Source organism: Anopheles coustani, chromosome X (genome assembly GCF_943734705.1).
Source record: "Anopheles coustani chromosome X, idAnoCousDA_361_x.2, whole genome shotgun sequence".
In the NCBI taxonomy this organism is placed as follows: Eukaryota; Metazoa; Arthropoda; class Insecta; order Diptera; family Culicidae; genus Anopheles; species Anopheles coustani.
In genome coordinates, this window is record NC_071290.1 from 16,410,107 (window position 1) to 16,437,752 (window position 27,646).

Here is a 27,646-nt window from a genome sequence, read left to right on the forward strand (position 1 = left end):
TGTTTTTCTTTATGCAACCGACGTACGCTTTTCCGAACGTGATGCTTCCGTTTGTTTCTGTTTTGTTTTTCTTTCACACACGCGAGGGCTCAGAATATTTGCTGCTGTGTTCGTTTACATTTTCCACCTTCTCCCGTTGCTTTATTTTATTTAGTTTTTTTTTTCTTTTAATGCGATATGAAACGGACTATGGACGAAAAAATTTATTGTTCTTTAATTGCAAAATTTTCCTCCCTCGATTCCTTGCCACCTTCCTGGCTTTGTTCCAGATCTCCTCCTTCCGGTACTGTGTTGGGGGTGTTTTACGCCAATGTTTTTTTCCTGTATGTGTGGGTCCTACGTGGGCATATCCTGAGGGAACGTGCACACGTACAAATGGGATCGGTCGCGCGAATCGCGCTTATTTGCCGGAAGCAGCTGCATAAACCCATACACGACACGGTCCGTTTTCGCCGCGCCCGCCTTTTAACTCTTTGTACGAATTCGTTTTTTGCCTCTCGCTTTCGTTCATCCCTTCTTATATATTCAATGTACGTAAATCAAATACATTTTGCAAATACCATTCAAGTATCAATTGTATTTACAGACACTACTGGGTTTCAATCTTGCGCACGCTTATCATCATCAATCGGCAGAAAATGCACAGGGCAATCCTTTTTGTGGTTGTTGTTGTTTTGTGTTTTTTTTTGTCTGTTTTTGCTTTTATTCGCTAAACTTGAGTCGTATATTATCCAAAGTTGTCATGTCTTTTCCTTTGTTACTATTTATTATTTATTACTATTATTAATTATTCATTAAACTATTATTATTATTACTCTTCAATCTTATCTGATGTTATTAACGAAACCACTATTATGATTGTTATTTTACACTATTGCAGTTCGTTCGTTCGCTCGTTCGTGGGTGCATTTTGTGACACGGTGTTTGTTTGTATGTGTGTGTTTGTGTATGTGTACGCAATTTTAAGGAAAAGAAATCGACTCAAAACGCATCTATTTGGGAAACGCCGGGGAGCTAGTTCGTTTGCTTGCTTGTTTATGTGTGTTGTGATGCGAATAAAACCCGGACGATGAGATTCCTCACTGGGCGCCATGTAAGTATAATAAATGCTGCTGCTAAAATCAATTATAACGTATCGAACAGATCGTAATCGAACGAAACTTAACACACATTCAAACAAGGAGACATGGCGTCGGATGTCGTCGAGTCTGCGTCGAGCACACCGTCACTGGGTAAACTAGGAAATGAAACGCCGATACCCTCTAGGGGCCAGGATGACGCGGGGGGCGGGGAACCCCACCCAAAAAAAACCCTATGCTTTTTCCCCCCGCACGACGGGAGTTATGGTAAGAGGAGGGGAGGGTTTTTTAAATTATACTACTTTCTTAAGAAAATGCTAAAACTACAACTCTGCTTTCGTTTACGTGTTTAAAAAAATAACCCGCCTGATCACTCGTCTCACTAATCGGTTCTCGCAGTACATTTGCATGCGTGTATGTATGTGTGAATGTGTACTTGTGTAAGTCTATATGTTTATAAATGCAATGATGCATCACCGTGCACGGCATCGGCGACAAACGTTATTAAAACAAAACTCTTCTATACACAACAAAAGACGACAAAACAAACAGAACAGAATGTTATAAAATAAAATGCGTCCTTCGCAATAATCTTCCTTTCTTGCGTTTTTGTTTTTCTTCCCTCGTCCGGCTTGTGTTTCTTCCCGTCTCGGACATGATCGTTTGGTAGCTCCCGACGTACACGCATCAATCGAAACGACCCGACGCGGCTTTATTTACTTGAGGGTAAAATCTGCCAAAACGAGGAGCAGCATCTCCCGGTTGGAAGGTAAAATGAGCATGATATGACTACCGCGGACCGCCCCCGTTTCCTCCCGTGGCTTGTGTGTTCTGTTCTTGCAGCTTAAAAATGATTGGTGGCGATTATGGAATATATGGAAGTTAAAAACGACGAATTACATTATTCTACAGCTTTTAACCTACTACCGGTTTGGGTAACCGAAACCGAAGCGACTTGGGGAAAGACTTGCATACAAAATTAAAAACGTAATTTAAAATAAAAAAGTATGTTGAAAAGAGTGGAATAATTATAGGAAATAAAAACGCCGGCTACCTAGTACTACAGAGTATAAAAATCACATTGTTGATGTAGCCGCCCGCACTTTTTCACCCTAACTTTCTTGCCACTATCACTCCTGTCCATTCGTCTCGCGCCCCCGGCATCATTTACCATGACCCTCTCTTTTTGTTTGTTTCCTTCTGCTCGTTCCGGTTCGCCTTCCATCACACTTCCCCCCCTCTCTCTCTCTCTCTATCATGTTAATAGTGCTCAACAGCTCATAAAATATAGTACAATTCGCACCCCGTCCAGTTTCTTCAGTCAGTAAGTCTCAGTCTCTGTCCGCGCACGCGTGTTCGTCGGGACATCGTACCCTGCCTTAATAAACATAATAAACGCAAGTTGCAACGCTTAAGTAACACCGTGAACGAACGTATCGCATTCATGTGCCGCATGAATGTTCGGTTGTGTCGCTTCGTGAAGTGGTCCGACGAACCCGATGCGAACGATTAAAATGCTACGCCCAGAGGGGGTGGGGGGACGTAGCGTTGGGGGGCTGAAACCGCCACTGGTTCTCCGCGGATCGCAGCAGCCAGGCAGCGCAGTCAAACGTAAATGAAACTGAATGGCAGCTCGTTCGCGCCCTCTGGATGCTTCAGTACAGCGGCGTCATGGTTCCGGAGCAGCCATTTATTTAGATGATGGTGTCGATCTGGCGGGCCTGATGGAGGATCTTTTTCTGGTGGCCCACCAACGTGATGCCCATGTCGGAAAGCTGCTGAGCCGTCAGCCGAGACAGCTGTTCATAGGAAGAGAAAAGAATAATCAAATTTTTAGATATCGATGAAACGAAACGGCAAACTGAAGTCAAATGTTTTGTTGTCTTTGAAATTCAAACAGAATGTTTAAACAAACAGCGAGTGCAGAAAACAACATGTCGAACTCTATTCAGCCTGTTCGTACCTGTTGTGCTGTGACAAGACCGGCTTCCTTGAAGTGCTGCGAGTACCGGGACATCTTGATGCCCTCCAGCCAGAGGTCGGTGCTGATGAAGATGCCCGGGTTGCCCGTGCCGGACATCGTGCCCGTATTGCTGAACCCACCGACCGTCGAACCGAGCGTGCTCATCGAGCCCGGCACGTTCGCGTTGCTGCCGTTGTTGAGCGTACGTTCGCTCGTGCCACCCAGCATCATTCCGGCGCGTTGTTGCTGCTGGAGCTGCTGTTGCTGCTGTTGCTGCTGCTGTTGCTGTTGTTGCTGCTGCTGTTGCTGCTGCTGCGAACTGCTGCCACCCATCCCGCTGATAGATCCGATGACGCCGCCCCCGCCGACCACGCCACCCATCATCTCCTGCGTGATGTCGTCCGCCACGCCGGCCGTGCCCATGCGGGCGACCGGATTGTCGGGCGAGTTGCGCGTCGTCAGCAGGACCTGTGGCTGCCGGGCGAGATTGTCGAGTGTTTGCGTGATGCTGGCGAAGGTGGGTCTGTGCGTGCGCTGCTTCTGCCAGCAGTCCAGCATCAGCTGGTACAGGGCCTCCGGGCAGTCCATCGGCGCCGGCAACCGGTAGCCCTTCTCGATGCTCTTGATCACGTCCTGGTTCGACCAGTTCCAGTACGGACGCTCGCCGAACGACATCACCTCCCACAGGACCACGCCGTACGACCACACGTCCGAGGCGGACGTGAACTTACGGAACGCTATCGCCTCCGGTGCCGTCCAGCGTACCGGTATCTTACCACCCTGTGGCAAAAGAAAAGCAAAACAATTAATTTTCTCACTAACAGACAAAGCAGATAAATTTAGTTATACTATCGCCTAACCCTTTATGGACATAACCTTAAGCTTCAACACAATTATGGCAAATGAACTACAAACACCTCTTTGTGAGGTCCACAAAATACTCCAGCAATTATTTGCAATAGACCGATAATGAAATATCGTATTTTCACGTGAATAACATCCGCTTTGTTAGACACCGCAGCAGTATTTTCCTCCCATTTAGCTTAATCACAGAGTTGATCTTGAATTTATAAATCCTACTTGTGTTACAAACTGATTCTCGTCTATCTTTCAAAGTATTGGCTGCAGCCCTTGGTGTTAAATAAAATAAGTACAAATATTCTTGTAAATATACTTTTTCTGAGTATAGAACAAGCCATATTTTACGATAGCAATGAAAAAGATGGTGTTACATAACATATGAAAATAGGGCACTCTAATTTGAAGAACGATTGTGCTTTGTTTCACTTCTTCGTTGACGAATCGGTTTTGTTCAGTGCTATGCTTTGGTTCGCCTGCCGGTGACAGATGAAAACATCCTGCTCCGATGCTTACCCGGGTTGTGTACGCGTCGCTTGCGTTCTCGATCTCGCGGGACAGGCCGAAGTCGGCAATCTTGCAAACCAGCAGCGAGTTCACCAGCACATTGCGCGCGGCCAGATCCCGGTGCACGTAGTTCATGTCGCTCAGGTAGGTCATGCCGGCGGCGATACCGCGCAGCATGCCGATCAGCTGTATCGTCTGGAACTTGCCGTCGTTCGCCCGCAGGAACGTATCGAGGCTGCCGTTCTCCATGTACTCGGTGATGATCATGACCGGGTTCGAGCGCGTCACCACGCCCTGCAGGAAGATCACGTTCGGGTGCTCGAACTGGCCCATGATGGACGCCTCGGTGAGGAAGTCGCACCGCGCCTTCTCCGACGAGCCGGGCTTGAGCGTCTTGATCGCGACGTCGATCTCCTGCACGAAGTTGGGCGGCACCTTCAGCCGGCCCCGACACACGTCGCCAAACTCGCCACCACCTGCGGCAAAGCGGAAACGGAAACGTTAGCACGGTCGGCGCGACCTAAACCGCCCTCCCAAAACCCCCTCCCGGACCTACCGATGATGGCCTCTATCGTGATGTAGCTGGCGTCGATCTCGCGCGCAAACTCGCGGATGGCCTGGTTCGGATCCTCGTACGTGTGCGGGTCCACGTAGCTTCTGCTGGTGCCGAACAGCGGTGTGGTCACTGCAAAATTATGACGACGTTGACGGTAATAGCCGTACGAACCACCTTCACTCGCGCGCACGATTCGGTGTCAGTATTCGAGAGTGTACGAACAGAAACAGGCCCAAGCAGCACCGAAAGAACACCGGAAGGACCCGCAAAAAACAGACAAACAAAAACCAATCCGATTCCCAGCCGATTTCCCGTACGCGATGGCGATACAAATTAGTAAACACACATTACCAAGCACCGCGGGAAGGACGATACGAGATAGCGTGAGAAGTAACCAAAAATCGAACCAAACACCAGCAATTGTGCGTTATTCATTCGAGTAGTCGGTGACAAAATGGCGATGACCATATTTGACAGACGGTCCGAGGCGGCGGGGAATTGGGAATTTTTGTTTGTATGTTGATTTGCATTTTGTAATAAACAACAAGCGGCGAGTCGATTGCAAAGTCAACCACATTACACAGGTAAGCGATAGGCAAAAGCGATAAACACAAAATAGAAACACATGCATTGCAATGAAATTCGTACGGGCAAACGGTTTAAGATACATTTTAGAGAGTCCATCCATTAGAGAGGGCGTAATCGAAATGAAAAAGGCACGGAAAGCAAAACCGAGCAGTTGGTTGTGGTAAAGGCGAGCAGTGATTGTTGTTGCAACAAACGTCACAGACGAAGCATAAATTATACGTGGGCGTTTTGTTAAAAATACAGGTGGAAAAGAAAAGAAAAAAATAAACAAAGCAAATTAGTTACAAAGCGTTTTGTTTTGTGTACTATGTTTTTTTCTGTTGTTTTTGGCAAGGATTTTGCTTGAAGTGGATTTGCATAAAGGACAAGGGACTCGAGGGTTGAGGAATGGAGCGAACGGGTTTTATCGAAAGGGTCGTATGGGACGATTTTGCGTTAGGTGCGTTTACGGACACGGAAACAGAGCCGAAAATAGTGGTAAATCACTACGAATAGTTAGCGGGAAATCAAAGAACATAAAAAGAACGCATAAAACAAACACATCCCGGTTGGTTAATTTGGTTAATTGTCGTCCAAACTGGCGACATCGCGCTGCTGGTGGCCGGAACGAAGCGTCTACGCATTAGAAATCCATTGTTGGGCGGCCAAGCGAAAGCCCTACTAGACTAGTAAGAGGTTTGCAATCGAACGAGTAGTATTAATGTTGTAAGATTAGGGCACGGGCGACATTACAGTCAATGTTCAAAATTGACCGCGTGCAGCGAAGAGGAATAGATGATGAAGGGTGAAGGTGAAGGTGAAAGACTAGAGCCATTGCCCGGCAGAAGATTCCGTTGAAAAAAACCCGAACCCCAGAAGAAAAAGAACTAGTTAAAGGAGATGCAATAACGACATTTACCATTGCTTTTCATCGTTTTGACTATCGGGGTCGTGTCCATTGCGTGAACTAAAAAAACAAACAGGTCAAACAAGAAGCGCATGGTTGGGAAATATAATTATATAAATAGCATTATTAGCAACACACGTGAACGAAATTGCAAACGTAATAAAATTGAACACAGCAACACTCGTCAACAGTGATACGCGGCAATGATGGGATGCAAACACACAACACTTACGTACAAACATTCGAACACAACAGACACACAATGAGCACACACGCACAGGAAGGAATGTGAGAAAGAGGAAATATTTAGCGAAACAAAACAGCACAATGTTTAACAGCACAAGAACCGAGCGGTGAAAAATAGATATTCTGCTTAATATTTGTAGTACGATATTTAAGAAGAATACATCGATGCTGTGCAGAAGAACTGGAAAAGTGGAGCAGTAGATTGTGGGACACATTTGGGATAAGAAGGAGAGATACGAGCAACAATTGATCGAAAACATACGGACGCCAGAGGAAAAATACGAAATACGAAAGTCACAAAACTACCTAACGAACTAGAAATGATCTCAACGCAATTGCCACAAACAATGTGATACGATGCGGAAAGGTGGCGAGTTGCGTTTCGCTCACTCTTTTTCGGTCGTGAGATGAAAGAAACGCAACTATTTTAACGCTCGTTTAAAGTAAGCCGTAAGTAAAAACAAAAAAAAACGTATACGAATGAACGGCACTCCCAACCGAACGCATCGAAATGGAAGCGTAAAAAAGAAATGTGTGTCGGAGAGTCTTGGGTCGGAACACTTACTATAGGTGACTACAAGTCCTTTTTTTATGATTCGAGGAGTGTAAGAACGTTAGTTGGGATGAATTTCGTTGAGCGTTACGCGGTCGATGATCGCGAGCAAAATGCCAAATTGTTTCGAAGGACAAGAAAGAAAGAAGGAGAGAAAGAGAAAAAGATTGGAATAACACATTTGGATAGCCTGTCTTTTGGAAGGCATCGAACATCGGGCCCACCGGCTTGTGTCCCTAGGCCTACGCGGCGTTGAATTAGACGCAGGCCAAGGACGAAGGGATCCTGTCCTTGGCCTAAATGGACTTTGCGATACTGCATTTTGTGGGTGGGTAACATTGTGGATCTTGATGGAGCTGAAGGAGTGTTCGAGGGAAGGAGAGGCAGGGGGTACACTGGGGATGGGGGACTGCAGCAGAACGGATGAACCCATACCTTCGTTGCTGGCGTAATCGAGCGGCAGCGGCAGGTGGTTGTTTGTCTTCTTGTCGATGTCGTCGTGATTCTTCGAGCGCAGGAACACTACGGTTATCACAATTACTGCAATGGTTAGAAAAGGAGTGTTAGAAAGCTTGCAAAACCACACCGGGAGAATTGCCCACTTACCCAACACTAGAATAAAGACGACGGTGACCGTCAAACCGGCAACGATTCGCATCTGGAATGAGTCGTCGTACACTGTGGAGGGAACAATCATTCAGTTAGCAAAGGGGTTCACGTTCTTGACGTTCTTTTGCGACCTACCGGGACTGACGCTCTGGTGCGTTTGGGCGTAGACGATGTTGCTGAACGTACCCCAGCCGTTGAGCGTCTTGCAGCGCACCTGAAAGCCGTACTCGGTGTTCTCGAGCAGGTCGCCGATGTGCATCTTCGACTCCTTGGTGCTCAGCACCGACTTGTTCATCGCGTCCACCTCGGACTTCGGGAACCACCGGACCTCGTAGTACTCGATCGGCGAGTCGCTGTGGATCGGTTTGTCCCACACCAGGTCGACATCCTTGTTGGTTATTTGCACCACTCTGTTACGGGTGGGGAAAAGAAAATACGTCAGTATGGGTTTCGGTCTACTTCAAGTAACATTTCCAATGCCTAATCGACTTAAAAAGTCTTATCATAGTTCTATCATGGTTGTACTAAACCTGTACTATTAAAACTATTACCAAAAAAACAAGCAATGCTTATTAAACCTTTAAGGTTGCTTTAATAATATATTTTGTTGATATTTTGTAAGGTCTCGAGAAGGTTATCTTCTAGTCTGGAAAGGGTTTTAAGGGATGGCTGTTATAACATTATGTAGAGTGGGCTCTCTTGGACTTAAAATGATTCTATCACAGCATTTAAGACTGATTACTCTTTGACGAAACTAACAACATCGTTGGAACCAAGATAAAACTTAAAATGTTACTTGGGAAAGTCTACTCACTTCACGTTAAACACCGTGCTCAGGATGGCCGATTCGGTGGTGAAGGTGATCTCGGCGTACTCGGTCTTGATGTCGTCCAGGTCGGATCCGGCCCGCACGTTCATGAGCGGCGAGGGCTCGGTCGGGTGGTAGCCGCCGTACGGTCCTCCACCGTGCCCCGGCGCGGTGCTAGCATTATCGTAGCCGGAACCGGCCCCGCCCGCCGCCCCCTCCGTGCTGATGATCGGGTAGGATACGCCATGCTGCGAGTGTATCTGCACCGTGTACGTCGTCACCGGCTCGAGGTTGGTGAGCGTCAGCTTGGTGTCGTTGAACGTCTCGCTGGACGGGTTGAAGACGACGTTGGACGTGCAGGCGGCACACTTGACGCGGAACACGATGTCGCTGCGGTACTTGGTGTCGAGCTGCTCGTCGGGTGCCCGCTGCGGCGCGTTCCACGACAGGATGGCGCTCGTCTGGTCGATGAACAGCAGCGTGAGGTTGGTGGGCAGGCTGGGCGGCTTGTAGCACGGCATGTGCTTGCCGTCGCGCGGATGCCGATAGTGGCCGCTCAGACACGGGCAGAACGGCGACCCGACCTTGTTCGTCTTCGAGTTGAGCGGACAGATCGTGCAGGCCTTCACCTCCGCCGAGCGGAACTTCCCGACCGGGCACACGTTGCACGTCTGCTTCTCGTTGTCCGGCTCGTAGCCGACCTTGCACCGACAGCCGCCGGTCAGGATCGTCCACTTGCCGTCGCCCTTGCACAGGTAGGTCGGCGTCTCGTACGCCTCCGCGTTCTCCACGCACACGCCCATCTGCTGCTCGATGATGGTCACCTCCCGCCCGGTCGGCGTCTCGTTGAAGTGCGCGAAGTTGATCGTCACCGCCGGGCAGGTGATGTAGTACACCTTCACCGCCAGCACGCTGATGCAGGCGCCCTGGTCGCGGAACGCGAAGTACACGCCCTTCTTCGTCACCGCGATGCTCTTCACCTCCACGTTGATGTCGACGTCCGAGTTCTGGTTGAAGCGGCCCTCGCCCGCCGCGATCCGCCCGATCAGCTTGTAGCTTTCCGGCTGCCACGGTGGCGGCTCGCGCGTCGCCGCATCGAACTCGTAGAACAGCAGGCTGAACGTCTCCTTGCACGACAGCGCATTGCCCGGGAACAGCGAGCAGTCGCGGATCGTGAAGTGGATCTCGATGTACAGCCGGTTGGCCGGGCCGCGGTCGATGAACGGCGACCACAGCCAGTTGTTCACGTTGTTGTACGCCACGTCGCACACCACGTAGCTGCGCCAGTTGATGCCCTTCACGAAGTTGGTGAACGACTCCTCGACCCACTGTGGACGATAACAAGGGAAGCAGAAACGCATCTTTAGTATATTTTACCTCCAGGTTGGGTAGTGTTTTAACAACAAATAAGTTCCCCTAAGTAAGATGTACAGTTAGCCAATAAAATATCTGTACAGCCACCAATTTTACTGGTATGTTGTAGTTAAACTTAACATATTGAGAAAGATCACTTCACATATTGACAAAGTTTGTTGAGGACTAAAGGTGTCCATTAAATAAGGATAGTGTGTTATGCTCTGTTGAACGAAGCATTACACTGCAACAGGACATTTTCCAATATTTTCTACGATCTCGTTTAATAGAAGATTGACAAGAAAGTCACAAAAAGAACTACATGTTTGGTTATGTTTCAAAAAAAAGGTGAGAGTCATTATGAATTCAACAATTAGAGGAAATTTGTCAAATACCACATTTTAATGTGAATAGAGTGTTTAAATAATGGAATAAAATTAAACTAAAATTAAAAACTCAAACAAATGACACCAAGAAATACATTTTTAAACATAGAACTCGGAAATTAAAACGTTAACTGTCAAGCGTTTTCCGTACGTTGTTTTTTGATAACAGTTTTTTGTCAAATTTATTCATCCGACGGCTTTCTAACATCTAAGTTCCCAAAGACTTCGTTTTTTATGTAAATATAGTTTTTATCTTGCATTTTCATTGATTTATGGGGCAAACACTTTTTGAAACTAATGACAGCTGGCTATCAAAAATGATAGTCATGGCCGTCAAAAAAGTGTTAACAAAAGCAAAACATTGTTGAATTCATTAACAATCATAACGAATTACTGATCATGATTGTTTACTTGATCATTTTGTATTAAACATTTATGCGTCATGCCGGATAATGCTATAAAACAGTTAAAGACACCTCCAAAGTCTCCAGGATTCAATAGTGAATATTGTACTAAAAAGTGTGCTAAAAACGCTTGGCAGTCAACGTGTCAATACAAACTGACCTACATGTAACTTTGCCAATACATAAAGTGCTCATTGGATAGAATAAAAGTTTATCAAAACTATAGAGTTTTAAATTATGTCCTAGATCATATATTCTCTGCTATAACAAAGCTTCAAGTTATAATCGGTGACTTTATACACTATACTGTATTGTATCTTTGAAACAACCATCACCATACTATAGGCGATTTACTTCTCGATAGGTAAAATGAAGACAAAACTCGCGCAGCCCCGGTAGGTAACAGAGGTCCGCGTTTTGGAAGTGTTGAGCCCCTCGAGTGGAATCTGAAGACCTCTAAAAGCCAGCGTGCCGTAGAAACCCCGTAAGGAGGCCCGAGATCCCGTAGACGCCAAGTGCCAACTTGGCTCCATTTTCGTTCAGCTGGACGTGAAATTCCACGGCTGGGGCGGGAGTCTCCCTACACGCTCCCTCTCTCTCTCGCTCTCGTGGCCGATTTCAGGCCTGTTCCTTCGGACAACGCGCGAGGTTAGCTTTTTCTCCCTCCTCAGCCCTGCTTTGTGCGACCGCAAAAACCCTTCTTTTCACCTGTGTGTAAGCGAGTTCCGCAGAGTCTTGCGGATGCAACCGGTTTGCGCGCGCGGCTTTTCTGCCCCCTTTCTCACGAACCACAAACACACACACACACACACACTGCGTCGCGTGCGCTCGGAGGAATCTGGTGTTTGTGCACACACACACACACACAGACACAAACAAAAGAACGCGCTCGCGTTCATGATCCATCATGCAGTCTCATAACTCCTAAATCCTTTCCTTCAAGCGTTTTATGGCACGATACCAAGCGTCTATCAGCTGCCCAGAATCCATATCGGGGAAGCTCCCGAGGTTTCTTGGACTATATTGCTCCGCTATCTATCCCAACGGCCCGGTTAGTGCCATTGCTAATTGGTAATCCGGTAATCTGGGGCTCGCTCGAGGATAGTTCCGAATCGGTGGACATAAAAATAAACTGGAGCTCACACTCACGCTTAACGGCAGTTTCGTGCGCTCGGTAGGCAGCCCGGAGTTCGAGCGCCCGGAGTTCGATAGGCGGATAAATTCTGCACCTGCCCGCGATATTCCAGGGACCGGCGGGTGTCGCGATGGTTTTTATGGCCGCGCCAGATCTCTCCGCGAGTTCGTCTTCGGCGACGCGTCTTCCCTTCTCAGCGGCCAAATTAAGCCTTCATAGCTTAATGACCCGCGACCACGCGGTCAGGATGAGAAGATAGCCGTCGTGCATCCTCGATCGGTCTCCTCCGTTCCGTTCCGGCCTCTGATCTGACTCCATTTATTCTCACTCACTTCTTTGCTTCTTTCTCTGGCTGTCTCCTCCTCGCGATATAGGGGCTTTCCGTGCGGCGCTTTCCTTTTTATCTTTGACAGAACGATTTCCCCCATCCTAAACCGACCTTCTCCCCCGCTCTTACATGCTCGATGATGTTGCTTTATAGGTTTGGCATACTGCTTCTCAAATATTTTATTGCTTCTAATTTAACTTTTTATAGACAGGGACCACCACGCACCGGGTCATCAACATCGGTTTCGGGGAGGTGTTTTGTTTATTTGTATTTATTTCTCTACCATTCCATTGGGATTTTTCATCATTTTCTCCTCAGGCCCGGGTATCAGAGGAGTACGTGCGCCCTCAAAGCTCAACCACCAAACCAACATCGTGGTGGCGATTAAAGGAAGCAAAAGAAGGTATAAAAGATACTATCCTCCTCCTCCTCCTCCGCATCCCTCTACCTCTCCGTCCCCAGGGGGTTGCAAAAAGTATTCCACTCTTGCGGTTCTCCCAGCAGAACCGGATTGCGTCGCTCCAAAGAAGGCCGCTTTTGCTCGTTTTAATACCGGCGGGTTGTCGTGCCTTTTTATTTTTTTTGTTGTATTTTGGCCACCACCAATGCATGCTACCTCTTCGTATGTAAATGTCACCGAAACCGTATATAGAGTCGGTAAAGGAAAAAAAAAACCTCCCTTCCCGTTGGCCAGCAAAGCACTCTTCTACTCTGGATCTCGCGCGATATATCTCGACAGTCTCCCGAACGCCGCCTATATGCTTTTCTATCGAACCATAATAATGCTATAAATTTCCATATGATTAGATACACCTTGATGTGCGCTCGGTCGTTGCCAAACGAGATTGAGCCTCACGGTTATCTGGACATAGATCCACGCGCTTGACAAAACGTTCGAGCTCAAACGGAGCAGGCAATAACCCAAGAATCCCCCCCCTTGCCTCCCATCCGTTTTTCCCCGGAGTCTCTTGTGGGGTGGCCATCTTTTGAAAGTTAGAAAACGAGACTTACCCCAAAACAAGTTGACGAATCAATCGAGACATCTTCCCGGGCATACATAAAGATAACCAAAGAGCGCTTATTCAGAAGCATGAGCAACCCCGGAATGAGAGACAATCATGCTTTTCATAGTTTTTAGCTCATCCGGGAGTCGGTTCGTTGGTTTCCTACCTCAACTCCTACGCAAGGATATGGTTGGGTCCTATCAGAAACGTTTTGCGATATGATATATCGGCTAATAAGTGTACCAGAAATCCATCGATGTCTGTTGTTTGGCATTGTTTAACTTAGAGTATTGAACAAAATGTGTTACAACCTACAGAGTAAAACGTACACAAATCGCTAGTTTGACATATTAATTCTAGTCGAAAGCAAATCGGAACGGACCGTGCTTGGTTCCGATAGTGAGGAAGGAATGTATCTGTCATTCGCAGTGTCGCAGTTGACAGTTAAAATTCTGGACAAAGATGACAGATAAAGTCCTCGTCTAATAAGGGTACCAAATAAACAGTAAAAATGATTACTCAGAATCAGTTGGATGTTAAATTTTAGTTCCACAAGAATGTTTGACAACTAGATAAATGTTTATCGATCGACGACTAACATTAACGTTCAAGCGTTGGAATGAAAAATTGTTGTCTACTTCGTTCACGATAGTTGTCAGTGACTCAAACCCGTCTTTAGGCAGGATGATGTTGGTGGAGCAGGTTCCCTTTAGAAAACAACGTATTTCAAATGGTTTTTCTTCTTTCGAAAATGATTTGCTTATCACTTGCGATGCCTTGAATGAAACGTTCAACTCCCATCGTGCTGGAAGGCTGCGGTTTCAGGGTTGGATCGATAGTTGCTGCCCGGGCGTGCACTGCGTTGTTTTATTTTCCTAATCAGCGCTGTACCGGGGGTTTCGAGGTCCAGAGTGGTCATATCATATTCTGCACACGTCACGACTTCTACGAACTGGCATATTTAATGCAGCCAAGCGCACTCGTTGCTGATCTCAAGCAACTTTTGCATTATCAACATGAGGTCAACGAAGGGGAAGTTCGTACCAGCTGCGATGCAAAATAGCTGCCAAGGTCGGATTCCAGCGAAGTGTGTTATGAACAATGCCATCTAGGAATTTGCATGTGTGTTCCCTCGGATTGGATGAAGCAAACACATTTTCTCTGGTGGTTTAATGCTACATAGTTTGGCAAAAACACGACCCTCAGATGCGGTAAACCCTTAGTTCTTTCACTCGTTGTGTGTGTCGTACTTACCCCGGGCGTCTGTGCCTGCGGTCCATAAGGGTATCGGGTCCACTCCAGCGTTGCCTCCTTCGTGGTGTCCAGTAATACAACTGCAAAAGTACAATCATCAAAGCAAACAATTAAGACCGGTTCAATACAGTTGTGTCCTTATAAATGGATGAACAAGGATGGTGTGATTTAGCCTGGTTACTTTGGCCTGAGTACGAGAAACACACGAGAATCAGACGTTATATGTCACGCAATACGGAGGTAGTCCTGCAGCGCATGTAGCAAGCCTCCACGGCGTTCCCCCGATAGACAGACACACCTGGTTCAATCTGGTCGTATCTGCGTTTCCGCACGCATCCCCCGCACGATGATTCACCACTTTGTTAATGAATGCGTCGAGAGTGCCGTCGTCAACGAATACCCACCTACACCGTTGCATAGTGGGTATTCGGCGCGACAAAAGAAGAAACAATTTCGCAAAAGATTCCGATATTTTTTTTTTTTTTTTGAGTTCCGATTTCGAAGTTTGCCCAAATGAAACATTGTGAACTCATTTTGTGTGACTTACAGTAATTTAAAGGAACTTGAAAAAAAAGCGCTGAAAAAGTGGGAATTGTAACTTTAAGACTGGAATATTTTGAAGAGAATCATTTATCCCCAAACACTATTACAATTTTATAGGTAACAGAAGGCGTAATAAGCAAAGTAATAATTTAATTACCGAGTTACAGAAATTCCATGCCCAAAATGGTTAACAGTTGTTATACCGCCAAAAAAGTAAACCATAACATCTAATCAAAATAGTTTTTCTAAACTTTCTTAAATTTTTCATTCATTCTATGTTTGTTCGATTGTTCCGTAAGCGAACGTTCCGAAGCGTGTTACGGACATTTTCATGAGTAAAGCTATGACAGTAAACTATGATCATATCAAATAAATTATGATGCAAATTGAAGGCACAAATTAAACTCAAAGTTGCACGGTTGCAATATGCAACATTGTGAGCGATTTTTAGCGTCATTTAAAAATTATGATATTTTTTCAATACAACACTAGCTTTTCACTAACTAACAATCTATCTATTTTTAATCAAATAAGCGTAGTGTTGAAAATTGCAGAGACAAAAACGGTTAACCATATGAAAGAAAACTAATGAACCGCTGAAATGTCATTTGAAAGAATCAAAACGATTCGTTTCACGTTTTGAGAGATTAAAATATCTTCATTAGATAACGAGTTGTAAAGGGCCAGTTGTAAAGGGCATAGTTGCGTCAAATATACGCACCTGCTTTTTAAAAAACTGCAAAATGTAGAGACTGACCACCATAACAAGTTCTTTATTTATTGGTTTTGATAAATTGAATTGTTAAGGATATATTATAAAATAAAGAGCGCATTTACGGCAAACTGACGGGCTGGCTATTTGTAATGTTCAACTCAATCAAAACTACTGCCTTCGTTTACATGTACAATAGAAAGTCCCATAAAAGCGTGGAGCAGTTCTTGATATGGACTTTTATTCTGAGAAAAGTGTAGAGGTGTTCATAGTGCACTAGAGCTTGGTCCTGCGTACGCGTCGCTTTGCTTCATGCGTCACTGGTGGAGCACACTCCCAGGACAAAACCTCGAACCAAGTCCAACGACCACCAATCAGCAGCACCAGAGAGAGCTTACGGGTCATCATTTATATTATTCATCAAAAGCGAGCACATCCCGGAGTGCATCATCCGTAGATGCGCTGCTGTTCATTGCATTGCGTTCCTCATTAATGGAAAACACTCCCTCGCTCGCTCTCTCCCCGCCCAGCTGCCTTACATTTTCGATCAGACCTGCCCGAGCAATGGATGGATGGCTGGATGAATCTAAACATTTGAACCCTTGCGTAACGACAGATCTAAACATGGTTTGATTCTAAACAAAACCCGCCTCATCCGGTAGAGCGTTCATAGCAACTGAAGAGGAGGCAACGCTGCTTCCTTTTAATGAACGAGAACGAGATTTCTTGATCAACGGTGTTGATGGTTCAGTCATATTATTTTAATTGAGTCATCTATGTTAGTTCTATTTCAGTTGTTAGTGCTTCGTTGCTAGTTTTTTCTTGTTCGATTCGTCTATTACAAGTGTTAGGATATAATTCTGTATTTAGATTTTCTAATAGTCCATAGATTCTTCTTAAGCATATTGTGAAACTATGTAATTTTTTAATTTTAATGTTCTTACTTATCATATCCCATCTCCTTCTCTAAAATCTAAAGGACGATTTAAACGGTTTAAGTTTAAGTCGATGTTGACAGTCAATCTTATAAACTCAAATTCTTATGTCACGGTGTAATGTTCCATTAGCGTATCTTTTATTACACTGTAAAGCTCGGCTTGGCTAATTACTTTTGTTGCCCTGCCACTTTTAGTTCAAACAGCTTTAAAAAGCAATCCTTATAACTTATTTCGTTCGTTATTTATACAAAAATCAATTGATGTGTTTCCATTTGACCTCAATTTGATTAAGTTCTAGTTTTTCTGGGTTGAATTGAAGCTGAGAAGTGTAAGTAATTTTCTTAAAATTTGCCCATTTGTTTTTCTCTTACAAATCGATTGAGTTGCTATTGTATTATGTTTCGTTAGTATTTACTGCCACGTTTAATTACATTTGAAGACATTCTAGAATGTTTGAGTTAAATTGAAGGGAAACTAGGGAATTATGTTTCAGAAAGATGCAACTTAAGAATTCAAAGTACAGTGAAACAAATATGATTGAAATTTAACAACAAATGACAGTTGCTTTCATTCATTTTGGAATTAAATTCGTTTTGCAATGCAACTTAAAAAGCAAAAGGAGTCACATTTGACAGAGTTTTAGTTCTAATTTACTTTAAAATATGATCCATCAGCATAGAAAGCAACGAATGGTTTTCCACTGGTTTTCCCTCTACCTGGAGGCAAAAGGCTGGAGAGGTAAAACAAATAAGGACCCCCGAAAAAGCTGCTCCCACACGACGTCCCAATGTCTCGCGGGGGCATCTCATTTTCTTACTTTTTTTTTCTATTTTTAAGTGGGTGGGCGGGTGAATGCACTCAAGCACCAGCCGAAAAACGGACGATGGTGGATTGGATGGTGAAGATCAAAAGCGAATAGCGACGCTGGCCAAAAAGGACCAGAAAAGCGAGCGTGACGTGCAACAAAACCAAAACCAAAAACACACACACACACAAGAAAGAAAGAAAAAATGCCTGGAAAACCCGAAAGTCCTCGACACAACGCGAACGACGGATAGAACGTTCATTGACCCTTTCGGTGGGGTTGGGGGGGGGGGGGGTGTGTGGGGGCGGGCGGTACGGGAAAATGCGAAAGTAAGACGGGCGCGGGGTTGGTGTGGGAAGGGTGCAGGAGAGGTGGGTGACACAACTTGCGCTTGGCAATGGTTTTCGGGGGTTGGAAAAAATCACGAATAGCCTCTACCCTCTCCATTTTCGTTTTTTTTGTTTTTCACTGCCGCTTTTCTCACGCGGGGCTTTGGAAAAACCCTTCTACGTCGCGCACAGTCGGAAGCCCCACACTTTCCATTCTCTGTCCCGCGCAAGGGCGGGGTGTGGGTGGTTTCTTTGCTCCTTGCACCCCCTCCACCAGAAGGGCGGAAAAGAAGAGGAAGCTCCCAGGCACGTCTATACACGCAAATGCATGTATTTTGCAGGACATACACACACAAACGCACACACTAAAGAACCGTAACTTCGGTACGAACTAGACCAGGGGTCGGCAAAGTCCAACACTCGGGCCCTTTTACGGCCAGTAATAACATTTTAATGCTTCATACAAAAAACCCATCATTATTCTTATCGTATTTGTTTATAATGTCAGGTTTGTACCCCCAAAATGAAGATTACAATTGTTGAACGAGTTGCTTGGGTTGGGTTAATTATTACTTTGAAAATATTAATTTCGTTTCCTCTTTAATCTTCTGGCCCTTTTTGGAAACCGTGTGCCGACCCCTGAACTAGACGGACAGTGTGTTTATTTATTTTTTGGAAATCATTTCTTCGACCCTTCGACCAGGTTAACGCTTGACATTTACACACAGTGTCCGCCAAAAGAATGGCACCTTATTTAAAACATTTAACGTGGAACATCTTTTCATCTTCCATTTTGCAAAACAAACCGCTCGTCTAATCGCGGTTAGGTGTGCACAAAAATCGCCTTTTTCCAAGCCTTCGACGCCATTCCCCTTTGCCCCTCCCCTTGCCGTCGGTCCGGCCCACGAGGAGACCGCAAATATAATTACAGTAACGACGGGGCTTGGCGTTTTTTTTTGTCGAGCGCGAAATGAAGAAGAACCAAACCCCAATCGGAGAATGAACCAAAAAAGATGAAAAAGTAAAAACACCGACAGGGGGAGATGAGGGTAGGGTGAGCAAGGATTCGAAAGGCACACACACACACCGAGGGCACACACTTAGTGCATCATCTTATGCTTCGGCTCAGGTGGTGTGGTGCCCCCGCCATACGGTGAGAGCATAATGATGAGCTTGATGACGAGACCAAGAGCGTCGTCGTCGCGCGTTTTTTTTCGTTTGCTTCTTCATTTTATTTTTGTTTCTCCCCCAAGCCCGTGGGGAATGACTCGGCGACGGCGACGACGACGACGACGACGACGTAAGTCGTTCGGTCGAGAGTGTAATCGCTCCAGGAGAAGCCAAATGAGAGGATAGAGGACCAAAAACTAAAGGACAAAGACGAAAAAGACCTACACCTACACCTACAACATCTGCAGTCATTTCCATTAGTTGTGATATGTGTGTTTGTGTGTGTGTGGGTGAAGAAAAAGGGACGATTGAAGTGGTTTTTGGATGCTGCTGCTACCGGGGACTCGTTTTTTTCACTCATTTCCAACACCTTGTTGACTCGCGGCGGTACACGAGCGCCACCAGCAACCTTCTTCATCGTCGGAAAACTCTCACCCAAGCCAACAACAACCAACGAAGAACCAAAGCTACCTCCCTTCCCTTGACGCCTGCTGCGACGGACGAAGAAAAGTTGAAAACTACTTGCCATTTGCAATTTCGTCGCTTGGCCATCGAAAGAAATGACCCAACTTGACCGAAAATGTTCGATCCAAACCGAACCCAGCTCCAATCCGGCTTGATGACTGAGACTTTCTTCTTTGTCGAAAAAGTAAACTAAAAACGAGCACTTATTCGGAGTGCCGACACCCATTACTGCCATTTGAATTTAAATTGGATTGAAAATCAAATATAACGGGCTAGTTTAGTTTGCGATGTTTAGTGCTAAAGCTATTAACACACGCTATTAACCGTTGCTGGTTTTTAAGAGCTATCTGCACTCGTTAATGAGTAAAACCACACTTCTGATGGAATTTTAACATTACCGTTTCTTAAACTTACATTCAATAATCAACAAGTTTCAGTTTCTGATATTGGGTTAAAAAGATTGCTTGACTCCTTCAAATACTACTCTTCAAAGAACCAGTGCAGCATCTAGAAACATTTGAACAAGTGATTACGAACAAATAAATCAGCGACCCCTGAAGTTTTGTTCAACCCTGCCAAGGTTAAAAATAAAAACGTCATCAACATTACGTTTCAAAATTGTTAATGCAGTTGTAAATCGACTTCACACTAAAACAGATACTAGTTTCACTACTTGCAGTTGTACACGGAATGGCATTGTTTTTGCGAAGAACTTTTATCATCATCAGGGTTGCATCAAAATAAGATGGCAGAATAAGCTGTCAAACCGGCGCATCAAACCAAGGTGGGTTCATCCCGAACAAATCGCATTGATTCATTTTGAAAAGTAAATGATATTTTTGACAATTGGTTTTGGTTTTAGTTAAGGCTTATGTTATTGAGCTGTTGCGTAAGTGAAACGTTCTTCGGGTGACAAAACGCAGAGCGATTGGCTAAATCCATTTCAATATAGGTAGCCACCTTTTAGCTTTTTTTTAAAGAATATCAAATCCCGCAAATTTGGGAAGTGGTGTGTTAATGTACAAATGCAATAGCATGCTCCATATTTCGCACCAAATGTCTTGCAATGGGGTAAAAATGAGAATATTGCTGGTCGTGTTAACTAAAAGAAGAGATAAATATACGACGAGAGTGAAATTTCGTAATGAAAATCAATCTTTCTCGCCGAAATATTCATCTGGGACAATTACACGAAACACAAACTCTAAGAATAGTCCCATTCGCAAAATCTCAGAAACAAAGGACCGTAGCAAAATTAGCAACCTGCAGCAGCAACGCCATCTTATCAACGATCAAAAGGCGCACCCCAGTCGTCTCGGTGATACTTTGGCTCGTCTTCCCCCAGCAGCTCAGTTTTCGGCAGGACAAAACTCTGCGTTCACCTTGTTGACTTCTTTTTCCGTCCCAAAACAAGAAGAAATAAAAACCGAAGAAAACCAAAAACGAAAGAGGTCTCTCACTCACCAGCCCCTAAAAACCATGCCCTTAACGACGTGGAACAAGGGCGAACTGATTAACCGGACCACTAAACGGTGCGAACAAAGAAATCTAAGGGTGGGGGAAATAAGGGGAGCGAACGGGCAAACAACCAACAACGAAAACAAAAAAACCCTAAACGAAAGCAAGACAGACGCCCGCCCATCCCGCCCTTCGTGGGAGAAAAATAAAAGTGAAACGAAGGTAAGCATAAAGCACGCCTTTTTTTTATAATGGGTAAGTAAAAGAAGTGAAATTGAGGAGTGGCAAAAGCACCAACAAAAACCACGACGATGGGAAAACAAAAATCAAAACATACACAAGGACCCTCGAGAGCGCATTGTCCTCCCAACCCCCCACCCCTCCCACCCCCTCCCACCCGAGGCTGTTATTTAAGGGGACAGCCAAAAATATCCTTCACAAGTGTCCTTCTTCTTTGGAGGGATGCAACGAAATGCTGCAGAAAACGACACGCAGGTCCAAGATGGGGAGTAAAATGAGGAAAGGGGGGGGGGGGAGGGAGGTTCAGTGAACGTTGAACATCCCTCAATCGACAGTTTCCAGTTCCCACACTCCCCCCCCTTCCCACAATTGTTGCTAAGCTTCGGCGGCGTAATTCCTTTCTTTAATACGTTTGGAAGGGAGGGAAGCTTTGGGCGGGGGGGGGGGGGAGGGGGGGGGGAGGGGGGGGGGATAAGTAAAACGGTAACCCCGTTTTTCTTTTTCGGGAGAACAAACTCCCTCCCCTCCCCTCCCTGCCCCACCGTTGGGTGGAAAAACGAACGTGCTTACCCCGACGAAGGTACGATGACCCCATCGTGGAAAGACTCTCACTTGCAAAAGGAGATATTCGCAGGAAAAGTCTGGAAACTGGCCTCTCCATCTCCCTACCCCGTTTGTGGAGGTCCACGTCTCCCCGTAAAACAGCTTCACTTTTCCCCCAATCGATACGGATTGTGCGAGAGACGGATTGACGCGCTCACTTTCGACGTTTCGGTCGTTTTGGCTTGCTTCGATATTTTCTCCTTTGCTAAAGGTGACCTTACGAATGCTCTCTGTCCTTTTCTGAACCAAAAAAAAAAACTGCAACCTCATAATTACACCGTACGTGGTTTGTAACGACGGTTTTTGAAGCCAGGAGGAGGAGGAGGTGGCAAACAGCTTTTATCTTGTAATAAAACCTAAATCAAAGAGCAAATATCCCGATTCGTGCTTTTTAGGAATAGAAATAAACTGGTAAAATACAGGAGAATACTCTCCTTGTGTTAATTAATTGTGGATCATAACATTTATTTGACCAACGGTTTTTGAAACCCAAGTAAAGACGAAGCTATCAAAAGAATACATTTTAGTAATTACTATAGCCTACTGCTTTTGTAATGCATTTCTATATTAATGTATGATTGAAGACAACCTGATAACTAAATTAAAGTGCGTGAAAACCGGCCTACAGTAACTTCGTTCGTTTTAGGAAAGTTAAACTTACAAGGAAATTTACAAGAAGAGTAACAAAGTATAAAAATAAAGCACATTTAACAAGTCAAAACACACAACAAATAAATGTTTAAAAAAGTTACATTTTCCACGACCACGTTTTAGCAATCCGGTTTGCTGTTGGACTGAAAATTAATAAATTCCTGAGTAGGTTTATGCTACCGGGTCACCTAGGGGCAACCGCAGATGGTTTAAAAACTATGGGGGTACGTTGGAAAACATCCGTCGCAGCCAAAGGAAAATCCACCGAATAATCATTCCGGCACGTCTTGCCGGCCGCACACGCTTTTCCTAAAATAAAATAATACGTCTAATCCCCGCACCGAAACCACGACGACGCGCGCTGCGTGTTCCGCCGTTGTTTACACTGGAGAATAATTCTGATCGCACGTTCAGGAACATTTTGGGGAGCGGGAGGGGTGGCTTTCGGTGGAGGAGAAGGGCCAGAAATACTAAACTATTTATGCCACACATGGGCGAGCAATTAAAAAACTCCCGCGTTTTCACCCTTGCAGCACCTCACCCCTCCCGACCGGAAGTTTCCATCCAACAACGCGCACATGAATTGGATAACCTCGCCGGAGTGTGTTGGAAGTTGTTTGAACAGGGTTGTACAAATAGTCCGGTACAAGTCAGTAAAATTCCTTTTTAGAAAATTCGATTCCATTGTGTTCACCGCGGGTGATTTTTCCTTTTTCGAACGGGTTGGGTTGTTGAACCTTACCTAACAGTGCAATAGCACAATTTGTAACATATAGACAAATATTTGTACATGGAAGACACAGTAACAAACCAATGGATATGATTTTGAAACCTTTCGCGAGGAAGTCATCTGTTCACAACAGGAAACCGTTGGATGGGAAAAGTAAGCAATTTTACATATTTCAATGTTTCATTTTTGTGTACATTTTTCTTTTGAAAGTAAAAATGTTTGTAGAAAAAATACTATTGTGAGAAACTGGCTAAGGCCTTGCATTTCCAATTTCTGTTCTTTTGATTTATCTGTTTCATCATTCTGCATTCATAAATCCTTTTTACGGTCTAGTTCTTAATTTCTTGATGTTTGTGAATTAAAATTTAAAATAATCAAAGTAAATAAACCAAACAAACATTTTGAAAAAGATAAGAAACCGAATTTTAAATTGTGCCTTTTCGATAGTAACATTTTGTGCTTGTTTTAAAACGTGACAAAATCACGTTGATTGAATGTTACTCGGAACTCAAACAATTGAATGACAATTATGCGACTTCACAGATATTAACCATTTAAAGGCATCCTTTGGGTTATTTTGTTTTTGGTTCACTTGGAAAGAAAGTCTAGCTTGTGTAAACAACCTCTACACAAGGCAGCGCCGCATGGGGGGGTGTTTTTATTTTTGAACTTCTTGGTATCGGACGCTCCAAACCGGAAGTCCGGCGGTTCTTGTGGAACGTTCTCTCGGTTCGACGCGGAAGGTCATTTCACAGCATCAATTCCGGTGTCGTATTTCCGCCTTCGGTGCAGCACGAAAGGCCACGGTGGTTTCAGCTTGCACCGGAGGTTAGTTCTCTCTCCCGCATGGATTCCGGCGTATGAGAATGGGTTTTTATTCTTTCGCCAACCGATGCACAGCGGGCCGGAACGGTGCCTCGCAGGAAGAGGAGGGCGATGAAAAAGAGTGCGTCCCTTCACTGCACCGTTTATGCAACTTTAACAGCATGCGGGGTTGTAGGATGGAGGAACGACGCTTACAGGAACGCAAGAACCGAAAACGGCAATAAATAAATCAAACGCTATTGCCAGATGAGGTTCCCGGGTTCAGTGTCAACCGACTGTTCGGGGGGGTCGAGGGTCGAGGGAGCAAAGGGACTCGCAACAGAGCACATACACACATCGACCTTCAGTCGGACAAAGAGTGTGACGGTCGGCAGGTACCTGCAGGCAGGATGAACCTTTATGCTCAGACAAAGTCGAATAAACCCAGCCTAGGACGGACAATAGGTTTGTACGCCGTCACAAAATTACCAATTTAACTGGATGAAGACTACTAAATAATTGTTCGGGAATACAACCAACACCAGAAAACTTTGTCGCAAAAGCAGATGTTACTGTTTCTAAGGCAAACGTTTTCTCTAAAGCTCATCCATTTTTGTCTCCAATGCATCTATTTTCGCTGTCGATGTTTGTGAGTTGCCGAAAACAACATAATAAATTAAGGATATTGTGGTAATTCGAGATAATTAAGCTCTAACAACAATCACCATAAACAAAATGATGCTTTAAAGCTAAGTTGCGCCCATGGCTATTCATTTTTTACCGATTTTCGAACAGTAGCGTTGAACTTGAGAACATAAACGTATTTCCATAGCTACGAAACGTCAGTGTACCTCGTTTGTTGACACTCCAGTGCTATATTTGTTTATTTCTGGACTGTATCGAACATTTTTTTGTCAAAAATTTGCATAATTATCTGCTACTTATTATATTAATCTTAATGTACACTGTACATTGGAACTTTACACAAACATGTAAGACTACGGAGGCAAAAATGGAAGCGTTGGGTTAGAGGCAAAACTAAGCGATTGTTATTAAACGGTTCCTGGGTAACAACAGTGTGTCTTGAAGGGTTAGAGTGGCAACAATGTTTCAGCAACAGGCTCTGACATCCGTAGATCATATGTACACCCCTGCACCCTGCCTCGTCCGTACTCTTCCCCGAGCCGAACTCGATCTCGTCTCCCCGGTCATGTTCAGGGCATTGGAGCATTGTTCTGCTGTTGCATCTTCTCGGAGTGTACGTCTCCCCTTTCAAGCGGCCACGGTTCAGTGAAACGAGACTCCAGCGTTTCAGCCCCCGGTCGGTGTTGTCGGTAGTGCTGAAAGCTGAGCTGCACGTGCGCCATATGATCCGGAGATCGAACCTAGCGAACCGTGGACGATGGCTTTAGGAGTCGTGCCCGACCCTCGGTGATGTAAAACCGATGTGCGAATGGCACGCATGTGTGAGGGACCAGAAGGTGGAGGAGGGGGAGGATGAAAAAACTTCTAAAACATCCTTTCCAAACCATTGTCGAAACACCACGGATCAGCTTTCCTGCTCCCGGGAGACGGGCAGGGTACCCACACAACACGAAGTCGTATTAAGTTGAAGAAATTGAATCATATATTAGTATTTTTCGAATCGGAATCGCAGTAAGCATAGACAATGTACGAGCAATGTATATTCTTTGTTCCATATGATGCCGATTAAGAATGTAATACGATTTTCTTTATGCATACGTATAGATGAACGAGCAATGTCCGGCTGATGTATATCGTAAGTCGTATATGATGCCGACTTAGAAAATATACGACTAAACATATACATTTTGAACAATGTACGGTTAGCGCCTCCACTTTTGTACGTATAGGCATTATTTTAGCATCATTTACGATTCAATCATATTGCATAGAAGTACGATTATTTCAAGTTGATATTCGATTTACATGCATATGTGTTGTGTGGGTATGCACCGCCATGTCGTACCGCTTTCTGTTCCCCGTTTTCCCCTCAACGGTCCCGGGTTTGTCAAGTTCATCACTCCAATCGCATTTTTTCACACAGCGATTTTTACCGGGAACTTCAAAGACCATATCATTTATTTGCCATTGTGATTAGAAACAGCGGTAGCACATCAATAAGATTATCGTGAATATTTCTGACAGCTTTCCGAGAAACTGCGAATTTCTCTGAAATCGCAAGTAGCTTCAAATCACATCCTTACAGCTTTTGCAGCTTTGATAGTTAAAACTTAGCGATTTCATTCATTTTTCAATTCTCTTGTTTTCTGCTGGATCTAAAAATTATTACCCAGGAGACAAATTAGTGATAGGTTACAGGCAAAAATGAATGTTTTTGACAAACGTAGATGCGTACTTTAGACAAAAAACAAAATTTCCTTGCGCCGGCTGTATGAAATGCGGAATACATTGTACAGAAGGCATGTTTGGAGAAGTTCTCTACGAAAAGAACACAGTTGGAAGGTACTCCAAACTCCCTGCTGGAACGTGTGTTACTCAGCGAAAGGTAGCTGCAGAAGTTCCCCCAACGAATTGCTTGTTGACAAAGTGAAATACTCGATTTAGAATGTTGTGCGTATCTCGTTTCGGATGTCAAGATTCTTCGGCTGGAATGTTCGTCAGCAGGTTTTTCGGCTAACAAATGTGAGGGCGTTTCTGCGCCCCGCAACGTACCTTGATCACTGACGACGCCATCGAGCCTCTGGTATAGAACGTAGCACAGCAAGAGCAGCGGCAGGTATTTATCCATATTCGAGTGTCGGTTCCACCTGGTTCCACCTGTGCTCGGGGGGTCCGTGCGTACGGTTACGCCGGAATCCCAGGGCCTCGGAGGTGTGATGTGGTGCTGATCCGAAGACGGCTCACCGGCTACAATCCGTTGTTAGATTGGTCCTGGTCCGGTACGTTGGCTCTCTTGGGCTCTCAAACACAAACCCCGTTGTACCGTGGTGGCATGGAAGGGTTGCGGAAATGAAATGAGGACGATGTTTGGTTTCCCTCCAAGCTGGAGTTGGCCAAAACTACGCGACAGTTTCTTTTACACTACGCGCGCAGGATGTGACACACGGATGCCTGATGCTCCTCCGGTTGCAGTTTGATTGATGGTATGTTATGCCGGACCGCCTGTGGGTCTTTCGCTCTCTTTCTCTATCCTGCTCACACTTTCTTACTCTTCTTCGTTCACTGGGATCACTTGGCACAAAGGGACATAAACACACACGGCACGGTCTTACCGGAGCGTGCACCGGGCGGAACATCCGGTGGCCATGGTGCCGGGGCGAGCGGTTAGCAGGCAGCTACTGGTCGGCGACGACCACCCTCGGGCGACCATCGTGGCGCGGACACCGGGACACTGGGGAACTTTTTTCTCGACACACACACACTCTCGCACACACCCACCCAGCACGTTCCGGGGCCGGGGTGTGTTGCCGCACACCGTAAAACTTTACACGAAACTGCTGCCGGTGCGGATGCTTCTCGACGACGAATGCATATTCCGGCGTAAGGCTTTCCCTGTTTCAACGCGTTCGCGGACACGCGCCCGCCCACATACACAACCGCGTACGTGTGTGCGGACCCCGGAGGAGCTCACTGGGGCACAGCACCACCCACCGCGACCCGGGACCCGGCCAGCATGACAGGAAACAGGAAGCGGCC

At 45.4% G+C, this 27,646-nt stretch overlaps 1 protein-coding gene across 2 annotated transcripts; it reads right to left on the reverse strand.

Annotated features, from left to right (window-relative positions):
- Positions 1-18: 18 nt before the first annotated feature.
- LOC131269797 (ephrin type-B receptor 1) lies at positions 19-27,095 on the reverse strand. 2 transcript variants are annotated; one of them, XM_058272314.1, is made up of 11 exons: positions 26,663-27,095; positions 14,518-14,597; positions 8,660-9,981; positions 7,981-8,255; positions 7,843-7,914; positions 7,672-7,776; positions 6,450-6,497; positions 4,964-5,092; positions 4,417-4,883; positions 3,043-3,822; positions 19-2,878 (listed from the first exon to the last, which is right to left on the reverse strand). In XM_058272314.1, the coding sequence occupies exons 1-11, from the start codon at positions 26,736-26,738 to the stop codon at positions 2,774-2,776; spliced, it is 3,459 nt and encodes a 1,152-aa protein (XP_058128297.1). In that variant the 5' UTR covers positions 26,739-27,095; the 3' UTR covers positions 19-2,773. The 2 variants fall into 2 exon arrangements, with proteins under 2 accessions (XP_058128297.1, XP_058128296.1); XM_058272313.1 differs by lacking the exon at positions 6,450-6,497 and having other exon boundaries at positions 4,964-5,137.
- Between the last annotated feature and the right edge of the window lie 551 nt (positions 27,096-27,646).

What these genes read in the sequence shown, in the direction of transcription:
- LOC131269797 (XM_058272314.1), bottom strand. Translation starts at nt 26,738, where the DNA reads ATGGATAAATACCTGCCGCTGCTCTTGCTGTGCTACGTTCTATACCAG. An exon ending in TGGCGTCGTCAGTGATCAAG is followed by an intron (nt 14,598 to 26,662) that starts GTACGTTGCGGG and finishes GTACTTTTGCAG; the next exon opens with TTGTATTACTGGACACCACG. An exon ending in CAAAACGATGAAAAGCAATG is followed by an intron (nt 5,093 to 6,449) that starts GTAAATGTCGTT and finishes ATAATTTTGCAG; the next exon opens with TGACCACACCGCTGTTCGGC.